At 33.8% G+C, this 19,585-nt stretch overlaps 2 protein-coding genes across 2 annotated transcripts; both read left to right on the top strand.

Annotated features, from left to right (window-relative positions):
* Positions 1–391: 391 nt before the first annotated feature.
* On the top strand, positions 392–2,574 carry LOC137923395 (uncharacterized). The gene is made up of 3 exons (XM_068766638.1): positions 392–478; positions 568–944; positions 2,331–2,574. The coding sequence occupies exons 1-3, from the start codon at positions 448–450 to the stop codon at positions 2,568–2,570; spliced, it is 648 nt and encodes a 215-aa protein (XP_068622739.1). The 5' UTR covers positions 392–447; the 3' UTR covers positions 2,571–2,574.
* Positions 2,575–8,674: 6,100 nt separating this feature from the next.
* On the top strand, positions 8,675–19,267 carry LOC137923449 (cytochrome P450 6k1-like). The gene is made up of 9 exons (XM_068766708.1): positions 8,675–8,869; positions 10,394–10,546; positions 11,278–11,462; positions 14,678–14,835; positions 15,982–16,100; positions 16,919–16,955; positions 17,263–17,388; positions 18,077–18,325; positions 19,079–19,267. Exons 1-9 carry the CDS (start codon positions 8,687–8,689, stop codon positions 19,255–19,257), a joined length of 1,389 nt encoding a protein of 462 aa, XP_068622809.1. The 5' UTR covers positions 8,675–8,686; the 3' UTR covers positions 19,258–19,267.
* The last annotated feature ends 318 nt before the right edge of the window (positions 19,268–19,585 follow it).

The following is a 19,585-nucleotide window of genomic DNA, read 5'->3' as shown; positions in this document are numbered from 1 at the left end:
ATATTTTTAATTGTAAAGCCTAGATAATATCGTATTTTTTAAAAAGTATATCACGCTATCAGAAATGCTTTGATCGATTTTTCTTCATTATAAACTTTAATAAGCCAATTTAAACCATTAAAGATGTAGCTAACAAATATTACATTTGTTTAATTTTCTCTTTTTGTTTCGTGGTTGTCATAATATAAATTATTTGCGAAAGCAGCGACATATATTTATATTTCCTTTTTAGTTAAATTAAACAAAGATTTATACTAAAAAGTTTGAATTGTAATAAATTGTTAATCTGTGGTTCAGGCAATCTAAACCATCTGTGGTCCTTGACATTATATGACATATCTTTAAATATTTGGTTTTGATTAATTTTATTCGTTAAATAAGTTGAATATCTAATAATAAATATAAATAAATATTATAATGTAGCAACGGTTTTGTACAAAAAGAAACATGATGAATTCATTTCATAATACCGTAAAGTGTAAGTAGAATAGTATGTGTGTCGGTTATTTTCTATATAGGTTATCCTAAAAACCATTTTTATATAATTGTCTTATATACGCGTTTCAGATTTACGGCTCATTAATATTAAAACAGCGTTAAATACTCTGAAGGAATGTAAGACAACACCGAAAAGTGTAAAAAATGTTAATGATATTACAAAATACAGCGGAATAGTATTTAGCCCAAGATGCATTAATCTAGAAATAAGAGATAAGCCGAGTGAAGACCGCGTGAAGCGTGATCCGCTCGCCTATATACCAATAATAAATCCTCGATCAATTTTACCCGTCATTGATACCAACTGGAGGAAAGATGAGATCGGTCTGCCGGCGATCAGACAAGAAGAGAAGCAAGCAGTCAGGCTCATTGTCATTCGACGGAAGAAGATGAAGAAGCATCAGAGGAGGAAGCTTTGGAAACGGATGCGACACCGTTGGGCTCGGGTCAGTGTTGTATAAATTAAATTTAGTATAAATACTAATACTAACAAACCTAGATTATTTATTGTTATCTTCAAATTAGTGACATAAATTTTATACTTATATTATGAGGCGATCACACAAATACTTCTTTTTTCCTTAATGGTTTCTTTTGAAAATTTGATTTAACCTTTATGACAAATTTATAATAGAAATTCCTAATTTACAATACTATGTTACACCTCACATTGTTGCCCTGTAGAGCGTGATGCACTACACACATATCACACTAGTACTTAAGACACTGTTAGCTGTATCTATCACCCATGTTCAAGTGATGGTGGGCAGGAGAGGCCCCTGTTACTCCCGACTGCTAAGTAGTTTAGTTAGTTTTGTTTTGCGCAACTATACTATACTACAGTCACAATACTATACATCTGTATGGGTCCAGTCTCTCTTTGTGTAAATAATTTTTATCATTGGGATGCAATTTGCTGGAGTAAAATTTTCCACTCACAAACTGTTGTTTCCGAAGAAGCTGCACACAGCCAAAACAAAAGGCAGTGTAACTTCAAATAGTAAAAATTACTTTAATGACCAAACTGCTTTACAGAACTTGTTATTATTTGTTACCTCAATAATTCTTTGAATGTTTGGTTTTTTTTTTCTAAATTCTGGATGCTTAAGGGTTAATCTATTTTATTAATGCAATCATTCTAATGAGCTATGTATATAAATGGGGCAACTGTCAGTTTGTTTATAGAATGGACTTTTAAAACAGCATCTAGAATGATTTATAATTAGTAGTTTGGGTAATATACTCTATTTCCTGGTGAATATAATTATAATGATATATCAGAATGTTTACTACAATTTTAATTTTATGAGGGGTAACTAGAAAGTAATGGTGCTTTCTTAAGTTAAATTTACAAAATTAAAGGTTTTTGAACAATATTTTCACCTTCATTATTATCAACAAGCTTTTGCCATTTAGTACACAAAATGTCACTGCCGGAGCGGTAAAAATCAATTGTTTTTTCTAAAATTATATTGACAAAAATGACATTACTTCTTATACCCCTAATAATTTTCTTTCCATAGTTTGTTCTGACATTGATTAATTGTAATTTTTGTGTTTTTCAAATTATATCTATACTGTGTTGTTATAAAATTTATATTACAATGAATTGATGTGAAGTTAATTTTTTTAATTCAACTTATGCATTTGGTTTTAGAACCTTGCATAACATAAAGTAAAAATAAGTCAAATATAATATCAGTGATTATTGAATGTGGTTATTTAAAAATAGAACTTTGTAAGAAAGCACAGGTTAATTTAAAAAATTAGACTTTATTTACTTATTTTGTACAGATGGTAAATGATTGACATATGAAATTTTGTGTTAACAGATTAAAAAGCGTAGACGTCAAGTGAAAGAGAAAATCTTCCAGAATGAGCTGCTAGCGATGATCAAAGCAGCAAATGATTTCTCCGCTGAGCAGTATGTGGTGGGGAAGCTGGACAAAGCCAACCACACCCCACTGCCTACACGTTGGAAGCACAAGCGCCTGCCGGAGTTCATAATCAGACAACTCCTTGGTCTGGACAAGAAGATCAATTATAAACACACTGATGTGTACAAAGCTTAATTTCTAATAATAAGAAAGGACCAATATCTAGCCACCTCCGCACATGCAGTGGTTGTCGTGCATGAAAGTGCACCTCCACGGGGCATCTTCAGGAGTTGTTACACAGATTAGTGCTAAACACCGGTGTTTAGCACTAATCTGTGTAACAACTCCTTGGAGGGGTGAAACACGTGTCGAGTGAATTTACGGTGGCGGTTGTGTAGTTGGCATTGTCTGTCGCATGCGCATTTACGAGCGGGCTGGCGGGCGGTGCACTTTCATGCACGACAACCACTGCATGTGCGGAGGTGGCTAGATATTGGTCCTTTCTTATTTAGGATGGACTTCCGCAATGTAACGCCTGAATCCATTAAATATTTAATTTCTAATACCTTTTTCGTACAGAAATTCATGTCATTGTTAATTTTATTTGAAGCAAGGTTTACAATAAAACCTTTTTTTCAAATGAACTCATACAAAACTATTTCAAAAATTCTACTTAAAGTGTTGTTTTGTTCCAGCCATCTAATTTGAAATAATTACAAGTCCAGGTTCATGAGGTAGTAGTCTAGCTTAGTCCTTTTAAAGTACTTTTGGCCTTATTTCACATATGACCATTGCCTCAAATGCTGTCAATGACAAAATAAAATGTAAAAATCATCTAATAATGACACTGTAATTAGCTGGTTCATAGCTTGTATTTGAGTAAAAACTCAAGCTACAATATACCAAGCTAACAACATTAAACAAATCAATATTTATGATTTTTATTCTATAGATGTGAAAAGAATTTTGTTAACATGTTTCAGTTCGATATTTTAAAGGTGTGTTTATCAAGTAGAAAAATATAGAGAAATAAATATTTATGTTGTTTTATTTATAAATAACCTGTGTCCGCGACTTCGATTGGAAATTAACAAAAAAAAATAGTTTCCTAAAAAAAATCAGAGATTAGCTGAAACAAATAGAGTGGCAAAAATGTAATTTTGGTATATATACCATACATATATTCAAATGAATATAGTAAAAAGCGGTTATATTAATATTACAAACAGACAAACAAATTTTTATATTTGTAAAGATAACCTAAGTTCTTAATAAATTATTGATAATATAGTAAGCATATGTAAAGTGATTTTGAACTCGTTTCTGGAGATTTAAGATTGTTATGAAATATTTTTTTTTGTTTACTGTTTATTCCCTAGCATTTTTCACTTTTTGATTTAATTAATATAAATTTTTTGAATTGCTCTGATAAAAATGTTGTACAGATAGACCTATATACATTATTGTTTTTATCTGTATTACTTTAACCAAAGTATCGTTAAAGTTACTAATAATAGATATTAGTTTTTATCTGTGTTTATAAACATTGTCGTCATAATTTGAGCCTTAGGATCTGCTCCATATTCACAGCTGGACATAGGCCGCCCACATAGAACTCGTAAAAACATTAACATATATTAGTTTTTATTTTAAACAATTGTAGGTTAGTCATTTATTTAATAAATATATATACCCAATATCGTCTCAGACAGGAGGCTTCAATATTGTTAAATTAATAGAAATATATTTCACGTTGAGAGATGATTTATTGAATTAGCACCATTTAATTCCAGTTTCTATTAAATTGCCCACTTCTGGCATTGTTGAATAAATTATCAAAACTGGACATTGTAAATAAATCAATTTGCTATAAATAAAGTAACGACACGTTCTCGTATCACGTGTCGATCTTTTAATTGAAGTAATTAAAAATCATTTATTAAATAGGTTAATTTTTCTTGCGATATACGACTAATATTAGATTATTCGTCAATGAGTATAGTGAAGTAAAAATATTGTTTGTCAAAGGGTTAATTTTATACAGAAAATGTAAATGTAGAAAAGTTTTAGTTTGCTAGATTTTTCTTCGGATTTCTATGTAATATAAAAATGCGCTTACTGGTAAAAGGCTAAAGTTTTTCCGTTTCTTACGTACGCTAATTTGATTAAAAATGTAATAGAAATGGATTATTTTAGTAACTCATATTACTTTCAGACTTTTAAAATATTTCACAGCCATCTACGTAACCAGTGTAGATGACAATTCATGAAAACGAATAAAAGTTTTCTATTACAATGTGTCATTATTAATGAAAGTTAAGGGTTACAGGTTTATTAAAATGCAATGTAGTTCGTTAAAATACCAAAAGATGGCGCTAAAATCAATTGCCATACAAAACTTGTTTTACAATGCGTAATGTTTTTTTAACATTTTTGTTTTGGTAATTATTTTATTTAGATACATAAAAAAAGGAAAAAATGTTTAACGACTATAATAAAGACACTTTATTATAATTTACCTAAGATTAAGAAAAAAACTAGAATGACGTAACAGGGTTTTTGTTTGATCGATTCGGTCCGCCCATAATCCTGCGTAACACCACACCTGTACAATCCAGTGAAATAAATAATTTAAAAAGCAAAGCCGCTCTCGAATTTTGGTTCACATAAAGGCCACTCAAACCCGCTGAATCAATAAACATAGACACAATATTTGTTAACGATATATATTTTTAGAGTAGTTACAACACGGAATACGTTTTAAAACTCAAAACATTATTATCATTCGCCCACAGGACGCCCACAGCTGAACATAGGCCACCCATATAGAATTCTAATAGGAAGCAGTCTGCATCTAGTGCCTTTTAATGACCTTAACAAGCTCGTCTGCTTTGTGGGTGGACGACAAGTTGCTGCGTTACTCCGTGGCTTCCACTCCAAAACCTTCAAGCTCCAGAGGTCATTTAATAACGCTTAATCATGTGTAAAAGACCTTAGTCAATTGATCTCGAAAAGAAAAGAAAAAAGAAAGAAGAATCGATAGACAATGCAAAAGCTATCACGGCAAGCCTCTAAAAAGATAGTGGTATGAACTTCTTTAAATAATTTGAACTAGAGTCTGATGTATTTGATTATTGCTTCATAAGGGTTTAAGTTGCATATTTAAAGATAGCAATAATATAAAGATATGGTGTCATATACTATAATATGTATAATATGGTCATTGACATTGCTTCTAAAAATGCTTACTGAAGTGACAGTTTTTGTGGCAAATGGCACGTGCAACAGACTGTAAATTCAGATAACAGACCTATGATTATTTATCCGTTAATTCTTTTATTTTCTTTCTCTATCTCTTTATTCTTTCTGACGCAAGTGCGATTGAAGTCAGTTTGATGTTTTTATTTATTATTATATCTCATTTTTAATATGTATTATACCTTATTTATTAAGTATATATGTTATATACCTATGTACGTTTATGTACATGTATGTTTTACACGTAAACTACCTGTTATTTATACTTCTACCGTTTCCATACTATGGTTGTCTGTAAGAGATTGCCTCGTGTGATAAGACCGCCCATTGTATTTTTTTGTTTATTATTATGAAAATATTTAAATGTCCTAGCGTGTACAATAAAGGATATTAAATTATAATAAATCTAAGAAATTCTTTAAATAAACACTTGGAATTTTTTTTGGTATAGTATAAATAATTTTTGAAGTGATGATGCAGCTTGGGAATGGATTGCTTTAAGTCAGAATATAATAAACGTGATCAAGATCATCAATGTACCTCGAAGAGTTTTTCTTCTGAAATGGCAGTAGGCTGTAGCCGTTGGGGCAGAAAGGTTCTCTTGTGCGACGATCCTTGTCTCTTCAAGGTATAAGTGGAAAGGTACCTGCTGAGTCTGTCAACTCCACCTTCGACGACATCATCACACCAACAGAGGATTTGGTGATCAAAGGATGATTAGTAAGGCGTAAGTTTCTCACAAGTTGGATCGACATTTAAGTTCAGTTCTGATGATGTTCGCGGCTGATATGATGATGAAAATAATGATAGACATCATTAATTCGACGGCGCAGTCAAAATTAATTATAATTAGATTCTTTTAAAAACATTTGCTTGTGTATAAAATATTTATTAATAAATAAACATATAAAATTATTAACCTATTAACCATAAAATTATTATAATCATTAAAACTCGTTACGCGATATCATTAGTTATTATCATTAGTACGTTTTAATGATTATATCGTTAATGACAAAATTACTTAGTTTTGGGATAAAACCAAATACGAGATGTTATTTACCGCAGACCCTTCCTCTGCGGCTTCGACCGCGCATTCATTCAATTTAGTTAATGTAATAAGGTAAGTAACTTATTACTTAGATGTGCTTAGTTTTCATTTTAAGATGCTTAAGATGGGCATCATAGATAAGATTCTGTTAATACACATCATCATAGATGAACGTCTGTTACTCGATATATACTTCTTTCATAGATTTACAATGGGACCCTGCCAGAAGCGGCATATATACACCCTTCCAATGATCGTGAAGATCATCTGTTCATCTGTTAGATCATCCTATGAAAGAACATAATCCTTATCAATAGACTGATTGTATCATTACATCATCTTATAGGTAATCACCTATATATGTGCACCAGTGTTAAGATTTGGTATTTTTTGTTTAATATCACTTAATGGTCATCACCATTTTAAACGTAGGATTTTTACTACCGGACAACGTCTTTTGAAGATATTAATAAAGATATTAGTTCACCATGTCAGTGGACATCCTTAATCAGGACGCTTTTCACCGGTGTCTATCTGGACAAATAGAAGATTCCCTAATCTCTGGGAGAAGGACAAGGTTACATTAGATTACTACTCCTAAAAATCCCTTTCGTGGTCATTCTTCGTATCTCTTGCAGCTATCTCACAGTACTGTGCCAAGGTACATTCTGAGGGGTGGTTGATTCTCACCTCCAAGATTCTCACCAAGACTCAAGACCACATCGCATTGCTTCTCTCCGTAGTTTCATTTTGAGTGGACGATGAAGCTCCTCACCTTTAATCCTCTCAAACCTGACGCCCCTTTTAGTTCCTGGGGTTATTGTTGCAGGGGATATTTTGGGGGAGGGTAATGTCCTGTAATAGGTATCTAACAATTGAAATGATAATGAAGTCTTCAGGAACCTCATGTGGGATTGTTTTAGATGCTGCTGGCATTGCTGGGAGCATGCGTGGGCTGCTTGGCAGCCTGGGTGCTGCTGAAATGGCTCACCCTCCGCACGTACTGGTCGAAGCGAGGAGTGCAAAGTCTACCATTCTATCCTCTGATCGGGAGTATGACATTCCTCATGAGATACAACCCTGTAAGTAATACGACTTTTGTTTACATTATTCTATATTTTGGATCATTTATTTAACTTTAATTTAAAGGAATTATTTATTATATTAGTGTAAAGAATTTTATATCATTGACGATCGACGTAGTTCGATGAGTTGCTAGCTTGTGCTAAGTGGCAGCGGCTGGGGTACATCGCTCGTGCAAATTTGGTTAGGGCCAAAAAATTCTCGAGTGGGGAACAAGAGCCGGTAGACGCGACGTGGATAGGCCCTCCATTAGGTGGTAGATATGATCGCGAGAAGTTTCTGGATGTGGGTAGCATAAGACTGCTCATCTTTGGTAGAGGTCTTCGTTTTGTAGTGGGCGTCTTTCGGCTGAAAAGAAGAAGAAATGTGACCACAAAAACACGCTTAGTTTGTTGTGGACTTTTCTCAGATAAAGTGGGGTTTGTAACTTTATTAGAGAAGTTTTCTTCGTAGCTGAGAGCAGACCTGATCCTTAAAGACTTTTTGGTCACCTTCCTTTGTCTGCTTCAAAGGGTCGTTAGTTAGTAGTTAGGATGTCATATAGAAGAGTGCAATCTGATTCTATGGTCTATCGAATTGTATTCTTCTTCAATTCTTCTCACGTATAAGCGGTAAATGTAAATGAACTTATGTGGATTTTATATGAATAAATGAAGGTTTCTAATTCAGAATCTATTTGTTATTGGTGTCTAAATAAACCCAGATATTTTCTCTTACGTGCGATCACTTCTTTTCATTTTTTTTTGTTTCGATGTGGTCTGAATTTTCTGCAATGTTTTTAAATTTTTAATGTCGTGTCACCTATAAAGGAACACATAACAGAACCATTATTTAATAGGGTTACTTTGAATTAACTACTGGTGTATCTAAATAAATAAAAAAAAAAAACTTTTGCTTTCAGTCGCTATGGTTCAAGAATATGTACGAGAAGTACAATGCCCCGTACGTTGGATTCTGGATATTCTTCCGTCCAGCCCTGGTCATCCATAACCCGGAGATCGTGAGAAGAGTTCTGGTTAAAGATGCGGCGGTTTTCAAGAACAGACTCAGCAGTTCGGGTGTCAATGATCCGATGGGTGGACTCAATCTCTTCACCATTAATGTAAGTAAAAAAGAGTACATTTTGATGCATTTATTACAATGAAGGTGTTTCTATATGTGACGTTTGCGGTACGCGGGCCCAGCCGAACTGACGGTTGGTCAGTTACCGTGTGATCCTTTCTTCCCGCTTGACCATTTTAGAAACTGTTACTCAAACATTTCCCCTTACAAATTAGAATAATAATTATGTGAAAATCTACTACTCTATTCAGTCTTGTATTCTCTTCTTATTACTCCAGTACATGAAGGTTATTAATTAAATAATGTCTAGAAACTTAATATTAACCTGTTCTTTATATAGACTTGTTTTTAATGAGTATCTATTTATTATTATACGAGTACAGCAATAATTAATCCGAACAAAAGTCAATTGTTTGAAAGATAGTCAGTTTTAATTTACGCCGTCGTTTATATTTGATAAGAAATATGATGTTTTTAATATTTTTCTCGCGTTTTTAATAAAAAAAAATATATAAAAAAGTTCAATTTGTTTGAGTTATTCCCTTTATTTTCATTTATAAAGATGTATATAACGACATGTGCTTTCTTACTGTTATACTATGTTTAAAAATTAAGGTTAAAATGTATTTTACAACTCCCGGGCACTAGGAAGGCTGGCAATTTTTTGGTTACGGTTGGTAGTACTGTCTATAATATTTGCCAAGCGTCTGTCTGCCAAAGCTTGATTATTTAAAGGATGTTGTGTCTCTCAAACTCGTCAAGCCTCGATTGATCGATGTCATAATGCATTGGTTCTTTACGACTTTTTTGCTAAGTACTTACTTACTTACTCCGCTGGCTCAGTGACCCAAAGTGGGTCTTGGCCTCCGAAACGAGAGACTTCCACTTTCCTCTATCTTGCGCCATCGTCTGCTATTGGTTGACATTCAATTCGCGTAAGTCTGCCTCAACGCGATCGATCCAGCGATGCCTGGGTCTACCCACTGGTCTTCGATTCCTCGGTTTTTCCAGGTACGCTACCTTCACGCTCCGATCCGATCCCATTCGCTCCAAGTGACCAAGCCAGCGGATTCGTTGAGTTTTATATTCACCAATGATATTTGGCTGTGCTACTAAAGTCTTAATTTTGGCATTCTTTATCTTTTGCCAAGTACTCGACTGATATCGTTCCGTAACTATTTGGCTTCGTGCGACTTCTTTCTATTCAGTAAACTAAAAAGACCAATGCTGGGACGACATTTTGACACGATTGAGGAGGTAAAAACCGAATCGAAGAAGGTTTTTAAGGCTATGCTAGAATATGACTATTCCGACTGTTTTGAGGACTAGAAAAAACGTTGGCAAAAGTGCGATTTATCAGACTGGGATTACTTTGAAAAGGATGAAATTGATTTGGGAGATTAAAAACAGTATTTACATTTTATAAACATATTCATCTAACTTTTTGATCACAGTATTTCATATATGCATAAGAAGTCAAGTTAGTAGATCATTTGGCGGTTTTGAAAAAGCAATATCCATATATACATTGTTGATCCTGTTATTAATGTTACTCGGACATCAGGATCCTCCGTGGTCATCTTTAAGACGTCGCCTGACATCTGTGTTCACGGTTGCCAAGCTGAGAAGCCTTTTCGGACATATGAGGACGAAGACTGACGAACTTATGATAAGGCTTGATATGGAAATGGAAAAGCACAAGCAAATCGAACTAAGGGTAAGTTTGAGTCATTTTAAAATTATCAATTCTTTTGATTTTAGATACAAAATCTGGTCACTTACGATGGTATTAGATGGAAGGATAATAAGAAATTCTTCTTCCTTCCAGAAGTAAGGCAATGCTTGTACAATCACACATTCTGCCTATAATTGACTATAGTGCTGTGTACTATTTTGATCTGAATACAGACCTTCTCAACAAACTAGACTGTCTTCTGAACAACTCAATTCGATTAATTTACAATATCCGCAAATTTGACTATATCTTTCTATCGTTCTTTGCGTGTACTACATTTTTCTCTCTTCTCTCACTTCTTCTGTCTATTTAACTCAAGTCCAGGTCGCAGCTAGTCCACACGAAAAAATACTTCGCTCTTTGAGCAATCGTCTGCTTATTTCTCCCTATACAGTACCGACTATACTCTTCTTTCTTTTTCCTTCTTTGCAATACAATCTTTTCTTCTGTGGAACGCGTTGCCCCTCGATATTAGGATAGTCAAGAATCGTTGCGTATTTAACGCTAAAGTTCTTTGTTATAAATTGAATATTGTGTTTAATTTATTTTGCTATTTTGCATGATATATTTGCCAAGTTCTGATTTAGCAAATAGCTTTATCCATCGCTCGCTTTATGTTACAGCTGTCAAAATTTATAGATAGTATATTAGACCGAAATTCAGTATCTGAAACAATGTCTATTCTGTAAATAAAATGTGTTGGTGGGTTTCAGATGGTGTTCACTGACTACACGACAGATGTGATTGGCACGGCTGCGTTTGGTGTAGCTGGTGATGCAACCCTCACCGGTGAGAGTCCCCTCCGTACCATCACCAAGCAGTTCATGGCGTTCACTGTGTTTAGAGGCCTGAGCATGTTGAGCATTTTCTTTTGGCCTGAAATTGTTGACTTGTGTGGGTAAGTTGTTCCTACTGAATACTTTTTTTAAATTTTTTTATTTAAAATGTCTTTAAATATATATTGCAAGAATTAAAAAAAAACAATAGATGTATTTATGCTTACATTTATGATGAAAAAATTTATTTATTCTGTTTGTTAAAAAGTAAATATAAGCATGGATCCAACCATTAAAATAGCATTTATAGCAACTTGTAACATGGTAGCTATTACAATAGCTATAAAGGCTTATGATTTAGAATCTTGTAGTGCAAAGTCTGGAGATCTGTATCAAGAATTGATTATTGGGCCGATGAAAGGTATTCTTGTAGCGCTCATATCTAGAAGAACGTAGAACGAACATAGAAGAAAAACGAAAAACATAGCATAGATAGCTATTCCATTAACATAGCATTGGATAGTTAAAGTTTTACCATAGCTTTACAGATAAGTCAAAATAAATACATATGAAATACGTTTATTCAACACTTTTCACATTATCTATTTATATTTTTAATATATTTTACTTTTGACTTTATTCTGCTTCGCAAGGTGTTATAGTTGTGGAGAAGAATCAGGAATAAACTCTACAACAATACATATTTTAATAAAGTTTAACTACACAGAAGTATACATATACACTATTTTAGATATAGCTTAAATGAAATCAAAATAATCAAGCGACATCACTGCCAAGCGATAATAAACCTTTTCTGTTAATTCACTTTTAATAGGCGCATTGAATTTTGTAAATATATAGTACTTAGTCCAATAATGTTTTGTGGAATTTTATTAAAAAATCTGATGGGTTAATACTTACACTATTATAATATATATATAATATTAATAATAATTTAAAAAAGGTTACCATGTTAAAAAGAAAAACTGTTTTTTTGCCATAGAAAAAAAAAACAAAAATGTTTTTGACCACCCAACTTAACCCTTCTTTGCATGATTTTTACTATTTTTTTAAAATAAATCAGGGTGATGTAATTAATGCTCTAGATTAAAGGAAAAATATTAAAAAAAATCCTAGTGTGAATAAAAATATGTATTATGTAAAAAACAATATGATGGAAATTTACATCATCATGCAGTTTCACATATTTAGCCCGGTACTAAATAAATAAAAAAAGTTGTTTGCTTAGTCTTCTTTTTTTAGTGATAATTCAAAAAACAATAATTATTTTATTTAAGCACCAATTGACGCCACATTTATTACACGAAATTGTAGAATAGCCTTTACATTTGGGAAATTTGCACCGGGGTGACCCACCTACTTTTGGTCAATGTTCAGCACCATCTTTTCTTATGTCTTTTGGAGGTGGTGGAGCTGGAGAACCTTTTCTTTTTTTGATTGTAATTCTTCTTCTAGTACACTGGTACCAGGACGCCCTCTTTTAGCTGCTTTGGTGGTTCCTTTGTTGCATAGCACAAAGGACAATTCATATCTGAATTGGCCCATTGTAAGCAGACTCTTTTTAGGTTCATCACTTTCTTGAGCATTTTTTTTTATAAACAATCCAAGAGTTTATAATAGCAAGATCAAATAGATGAAAAAAATACGCAAATACCACTTTTTAGACCCCATTTTTATATGATTTCTGCCCAAAAAGCTATCCATGAGATCTACTCCTCCCATATGTTTATTGTATTCTTGGACAATAAACGGACAAGTAATATCAGTATGTATACCAGTATGATCTTGTGCTAGGAAATTTTATTACTGGCATGTATAATAATATACCAAAGAACTTATAAAAATCATATTCTGTAAATGATATAGATGAACTGGGATTACTCTGTTTTTTATATAAATTTGTCTCCTTTAGTAATGTTTTGATAAAATCTTCAGTGATAAAATGGTTAAAACATTGATATGGAGTTTCTAGGTGTGATAGACCACCTGAAGCAGCAGAACTCCCCGAGAAAGTAATTTTATCTGTGTCACACACCAGATTCCTTTTTTTCCAAATCAAGTTTCTTTTGTCAAATGGAAAACTGGATAAAGACTGCAAATTAGATAAATTTAATGTGTGAGAGGGTTCTTGATCGTCTGGTTTTACAAGAAGAGGTTCAACGTCAGCAGTTTCATTCACATCGTCATCATCATTCTCCTCCTGCAACACTTATAATTTCATCAGCATCGTGGTTTTCATCATCGGAATCTTGGTCATTAAGGCCATCTTCTGAGAGCCAACCGCCTTATAACTTACAAAGATAATCTGCAATATCTCTTTCATTCAAGTTTCCCCAAAAAACAACATAAAATAGACATTTACAAAAAAAATTTCCCATACATTACAAGTGAAGTTACTGCATAGTGATGTAAATTTCTATCACAACGTTTTGAGACATTCATTTATAGTGTTTTGATATAAATTGTACATAAAATAACAAAAACATGAAAACAAACCTTTTTTCCACTCATTTTCATTTTTTATTGTGTTTTATATCTCCGTTTATTTCCATAAAACAATTTAAAATCTCGCTCCTTTCTTCCAGTCTCAACAAACAGCAGAATAACTAGTTCTAGGTCTGGTAATTCACAGTGACCTTTGCTATTTTTCGACAACCGCGTTTTGTTGTACGCAATAGTCCCTTAAAAAGTTGCGAGCAACAACAAATTTACGTTACAAGGGTTTTGAGTATCTTTTTTTGTTGACTAAATGTTATGATGGAAATTTCCATCACCATGCAAAGAAGGGTTGTTGAGGTAGTTGAGAATTCTTACGAGGCCGCTTCCTTCCCGCGGGTCCTATTGGAGGTCTGTAGGGGAGGTCTATGTCCTGCAGTGAATAGGGTGTCCTACGGTTGAATTGATAATGCGGTCAGGACGAGAATGTCTCCAGGTGAAAATGTATTTGCACGATAATAATATCTTAACGAAAAAAAAAATTAGATACCAAAAATCTCAACTTTTCCAAGAATTTCTGGTAGAGAAAGATACATTTTTAAATGTATTAAACATCTAGAATATTATTATTGTGTAAAGTTTTGTGTATATCATATATTTTTCGTAGAATTTCAGGTAGAGAATATATGTTAAATTAAATAAGTTGCTTTATTAATCTTCTTATTTACACTTTATTGTACACCAAAACGAAAATATTTAGGTACAAGAGGCGGTATCGCTCAAGGCGATCTCTACCAAACAACCTTTGGATGGAGATTAGAGACATAAAGGAGAGGGCAGTTTTTGTTGTACATACATACAATACTATATATGTTTCCAGCTTCCAAATGTTTCCAAGATCCGCCACCGACTACTTCCGGAAAGTTTACCACACGATTGTGGAACAGCGCGGAGGGTACGACGCTGAAATAACAGAGAACAAAGACCTGCTCGACGCGCTGCGGAAACTCAAACAGGACTGCGAGAGAGACAACGAAGGTTAGTACACCAACAGAACCTTAACTCCTGACACACCTTCAACCTCTCTTCTCTTATCGAAATAAAGTTGTATCATAGTTTCTATTTCATCATCATTTTAACTGTAAGACCTGTTGGATATAAGCAACACCCATATCTCTAGACCAGTGATTCCCAAAGTGGTCTATATCGACCCCTAGGGGTCTATGACAACCTGCAAGGGGTCTACGTCAGTGAAAAAAAATTTGGGGGTCCATAAAATGAAAATGGAGGTCCATGATAGTGGATCTCAACACATACACTAATAGTACCTATTTACTTACATCATACTATCTTATAATATCAAAACATTTACATTATTTATAAAAGTACCTATGAAGTAAAAAAATAATATATATGTTTATAAAATTGTGTAAGTTGCAAGATGTTGGTATTCGCTTTGTGGTCGCAATACATTTTGAACTTGTAAAAACCTGAGAGTCGCAGTCTCAGAGCTTCGATACCTTGCACTGACTTGTTCAATTCGTCACTCTATAAATACGAATGTTGGACAAACAAATAAATTTATAGGAAATCAATATCAGGTAAGTAGGGTCACGACACAAAAAAGTTTAGGGAACTCTGAACTAGACTATCCACTATGTCGATGGACATTCTACTACTGTGCTTGTTGATATGTTATCTGTACTACAAAATCTTAAGGTCCCAGCGATCATATTTCGTTTCATCATCATTTCAGCTATTGCAGCTGTTTTTGTTTTAATAAAAATAGCTTATGTTACCCCATATTATATCAGCTATCTGCCAGTATGTCGTATTAAAATCAGTCCATCCATTTCAGACATTAGCCGGAACAAACAGAAACACCAAAATTTTAAAAAAATAATTTTCCCATATATAGCGTATATATATTCATGTGTATTTGAAATCGGGTTCTTTTAATATTACAAATACACACTATAATTTTATTAATTTGCATAGATTTTTGGAAAAAAAATATTTTTAGTCTATAATGATTTAACTAATATAAAAAGTTGACTAATTGTTACAATAGTTTTTGAGTTACGCGTTTAAAAATGCTATTGGCAATACAAGGTCACAAATAACATTAACTTTTTATACACTGAATGACTGAACTGTGATATGAATATATATGTTTATCTACAGAAATATCCGAAGATACACTCATAGCGCAAGCCGTTGCATTTCTTCAGGGAGGCTTCGATACCACAGCTACTGTACTATCCTACTGCGTCTACGAATTGGCTTTTCATCCAAATATTCAGGTATTTTTTCAGGATGTATCCGCGTTAAATGTCATTGTTTTTATATATAATAACATTATTATTTTAATTTTTTATTTATTTAGTATTCTTTATTCTACACGTTAAGATACATTTAATAAGTTTTACAATAATACACAAAAAAAGTACTACAGAGAACCATAGTATGTAAAATGTAAAAAATGTAAAAGTATGGAAACCATAATATGGACATACATACTTAAACATACATACATACGAATATAACATATATACTTATAATATGTAAGGTTTAATACATTTTATAAATATAATACAATAATAAATAAAAACATCTAACTGACTTCGATCAGTATTGGTATTATTATTAGTATTATTTATATGTCTAATAGATTACAACTGATTTTTTTGGTGGGAAACTTTCTGAATCTCTTTTTTTATATGAACTCTATTTTTGTGGGCCTATCGAACTCAATTGCCATGTGTAAGAAGGTACTAATTTCTAAGTTAACAAACAATTTTTCAAAGAAAAATTTGTGGTTTCCACGCTCCGCTTTTGTGTTCATTTTCCTATTCATTCCTTCTGCTTCTCATTCTATTTCACTCCTTTTCATACCTTGTTACCTATCACATATCGGTTTTCTTTCTCTGCCTCCCTCCCTAGAATATTGTACTAAATTAATATTTTTGATCCTAGTGTCTTACTAAGTAAATATAAATATTACAATTGCATTTCAGAATCATCAGTTAGTTTCACAATGTTTATCTCTTTTCTATTGACAAACTTCTTATTTCTCTTTATGTACTACTACTGTACCCATTATCTTTCTAGAATATTCCAGAAAGATCCCGCGTCCTTCTTCTGGACTAACGAGCGAGGTTTTGTAGCATTCCTCCTATCTTGCAACGGAAACTGCAAATCTATTCTTTCCGCGCTAAATATAGGACAGCCCGTGATTACGTGACCCAATGTCTAGTCCACGCCTGGGTTGCAGATGCACGAGGGGATCTTTTGAGATTAGACATATGAAGGTACTCGGGGAATTCCCCTTGCCTCGTGAATGGTAACTACTACAGAACCAAGCAAGCCAATTTATCTTATTTATTCTTCTACGGATTTTCCTGATTTATGACCCAGGCTTAGACATTCAACTGGTTTGGCATGATTTTATGCTAATGTTTTAAGTGGTGTATTATTTATGTCAACAGAAAAAGTTATATAACGAGTTGGTGGATGCAAATTGTGTGACTGACGGAGTTATCGACGTAGGCGAGCTGTCCAATCTGAAGTATCTGAACAGCATCCTAACTGGTAAGAAAATTTCTCTATCACATTTCATAGCACTCTGTGTTTGGCACTAATCGGTGTAACATAACTCATGAAGATGCCCTGTGGAGCGGTGAAACACGTGTTGAGTGATTAAACGGTGGTAGTTGTGTAATTCACATTGTTTGCCGCATGCGCATTTATCAGCGGGCCGGCGGGCGGTGCACTTTGTTGCACGACTACCACTGCATGTGCGGAAGTGGCTAAATATTGGTCCTTTTCTTACTTAGGATGGACTACCGCAAGGTAACGCCTGATTTCATTAAATATTTACAATACAGTAGTTGACATCAATGTAATCTTTATGTGACTAGGTCTCATTATCTGTTTTATGCTGCCTGCACTCAGTGACTTTCCACGTACTTGAATATGTCATCGGTGTCCCTAGTGGGGGGTTTACCCACACCATGTCTACCGGCTCGTGGTCGCCACTACAGAACCTTTCAGCACCAATTGCCATTGGCTACACCAACGATGTGTCTCGATCACTGCCACTACAGATGATGAACAATTCTTCGAATCACTTCGTTGACCTTAGTTGTTCTACGGATCTTCTCGTTTATGATACGATGTCGCATCGAAGCTCTTTGATCGTGGAACATACATACTATATGTAACATACAGAAATTTTAAGGTAGAGATAGGCTTATCTTAATTGTTAATATGATTACAGAGGGCCTGAGGAAGTATGCGAACATCGTTTGGCTGGAGAGAGTTGCGACCAAGGACTATCAGATCGACGACAAGCTGACCATTTCAGCGGGAACCCCCGTTTATGTAAACGCTATCGGTATCCACTACGACCCGAAGCTCTACCCCGAGCCAAGCAAGTTCGACCCTGAGAGGTTCCTCTTTGACGAGGGGGATGGCATCAAGCCTTTCACCTATCTTCCATTTGGAGATGGACCGAGAAGCTGCATTGGTATATATTCTTATTGAATTCAATTCAAATTTAGATTTACACGCATTTTGAATTGTCGATTGTTTTAACAATTGAAGCAGTGTGAAACAAATAATAATGTGACAATGTATTTTATAAAAATATTTCAGTGTTAGTCGTTTTAGGCCACAGATGCCCACTGCAAGATATATCATAATCGCCACGCTTGGCAGGCGAGTTGGCGATCGCAGTGTGGTATTAGTGCGCAGAGGATACAGCTGACTATCTTCTGGAAGCTCTTTTCTGAACATCCTATATAATCAATGCATCCAGTAGGAGTTATGTGAGGTTGTATTCCGGGGATTTGAACCACGTGACCTATGATCGAAAGTCTCAGCTGTCTATCCCTAGACTAACACACTATAAATATATATATACATACATATATATATATATACATACATACATATATATATATATATATATATATATATATATATATATATATATATAGCCCTAGAATGGAACCCTCAGGGAAAGTTTACGCACATACGCTTATATAATATATATATACATATACAAATATATAAATACGTCATCATACTCATATATATAAATCATAAGTCATTCAACATACAGGGATTGTGTACAATATTTATTATTTTTAATTTCGACCCGAATACAATAGCACAGACATATAGCGTCCAAATTCAAAGCGAAATGAGCATTTGTAATACGGAGTGCTCTTACGTAAATGCTATTGAACTTTGAAGATGAACATCTATTCTGTTTCAGGTCGTCGCTTTGCACTGATAAACCTTCGACTGGCGCTCGCAGCAATATTCCTAAAGTACGAAGTTCACCCACTGCCTCAATCACCGAAGCCGGACGACATCAGCTTGGAGGCGAAGAGTGTGACCTTCATCCCTGGTGATCCCCTCATGGTGCAGTTCGTAAAACGAAAGAAGACGTAGACATTTAAGCTAAGAATGCTGTTTATCCTTCATCATCATTATGTCACCAATAAAGATCACCACGATAACTTGTCTTCAACTTTTTCTTTGACCTTGACTATATTGTAAGTTCACCTAATGGGAGGCCTATCCAAGTTGTGTGTACTGGCTTAACCTTTCGGTCGTTGACCGTCGGACCAACATATCATTAATAAATAAACTAAATATATATGTTATCATTAGTAATGTATGTTTGTATATCAACTGGAGGTTGCTTACCTTTATTTTGACTGAATATTTTAAAGGTTCTATAATGGTTAAATTTATAAACATATATGTTGTAATATAC

Source organism: Battus philenor, unplaced genomic scaffold (genome assembly GCF_028537555.1).
Source record: "Battus philenor isolate CCGP_79_NKW_IND1 unplaced genomic scaffold, ilBatPhil1.0.hap1 SCAF_21, whole genome shotgun sequence".
NCBI lineage: Eukaryota > Metazoa > Arthropoda > Insecta > Lepidoptera > Papilionidae > Battus > Battus philenor.
The sequence above is the reverse complement of the archived record's forward strand: the minus strand, read 5'-3'. Positions and strand labels throughout refer to the sequence as shown.

What these genes read in the sequence shown, in the direction of transcription:
- LOC137923395 (XM_068766638.1), top strand. Translation starts at nt 448, where the DNA reads ATGATGAATTCATTTCATAATACCGTAAAGT. An exon ending in ATTTCATAATACCGTAAAGT is followed by an intron (nt 479 to 567) that starts GTAAGTAGAATA and finishes TACGCGTTTCAG; the next exon opens with ATTTACGGCTCATTAATATT. An exon ending in TGCGACACCGTTGGGCTCGG is followed by an intron (nt 945 to 2,330) that starts GTCAGTGTTGTA and finishes TTGTGTTAACAG; the next exon opens with ATTAAAAAGCGTAGACGTCA.
- LOC137923449 (XM_068766708.1), top strand. Translation starts at nt 8,687, where the DNA reads ATGTACGAGAAGTACAATGCCCCGTACGTTGGATTCTGGATATTCTTC. An exon ending in TCAATCTCTTCACCATTAAT is followed by an intron (nt 8,870 to 10,393) that starts GTAAGTAAAAAA and finishes CTCGGACATCAG; the next exon opens with GATCCTCCGTGGTCATCTTT. An exon ending in CTTTTCATCCAAATATTCAG is followed by an intron (nt 16,101 to 16,918) that starts GTATTTTTTCAG and finishes AGAATATTCCAG; the next exon opens with AAAGATCCCGCGTCCTTCTT.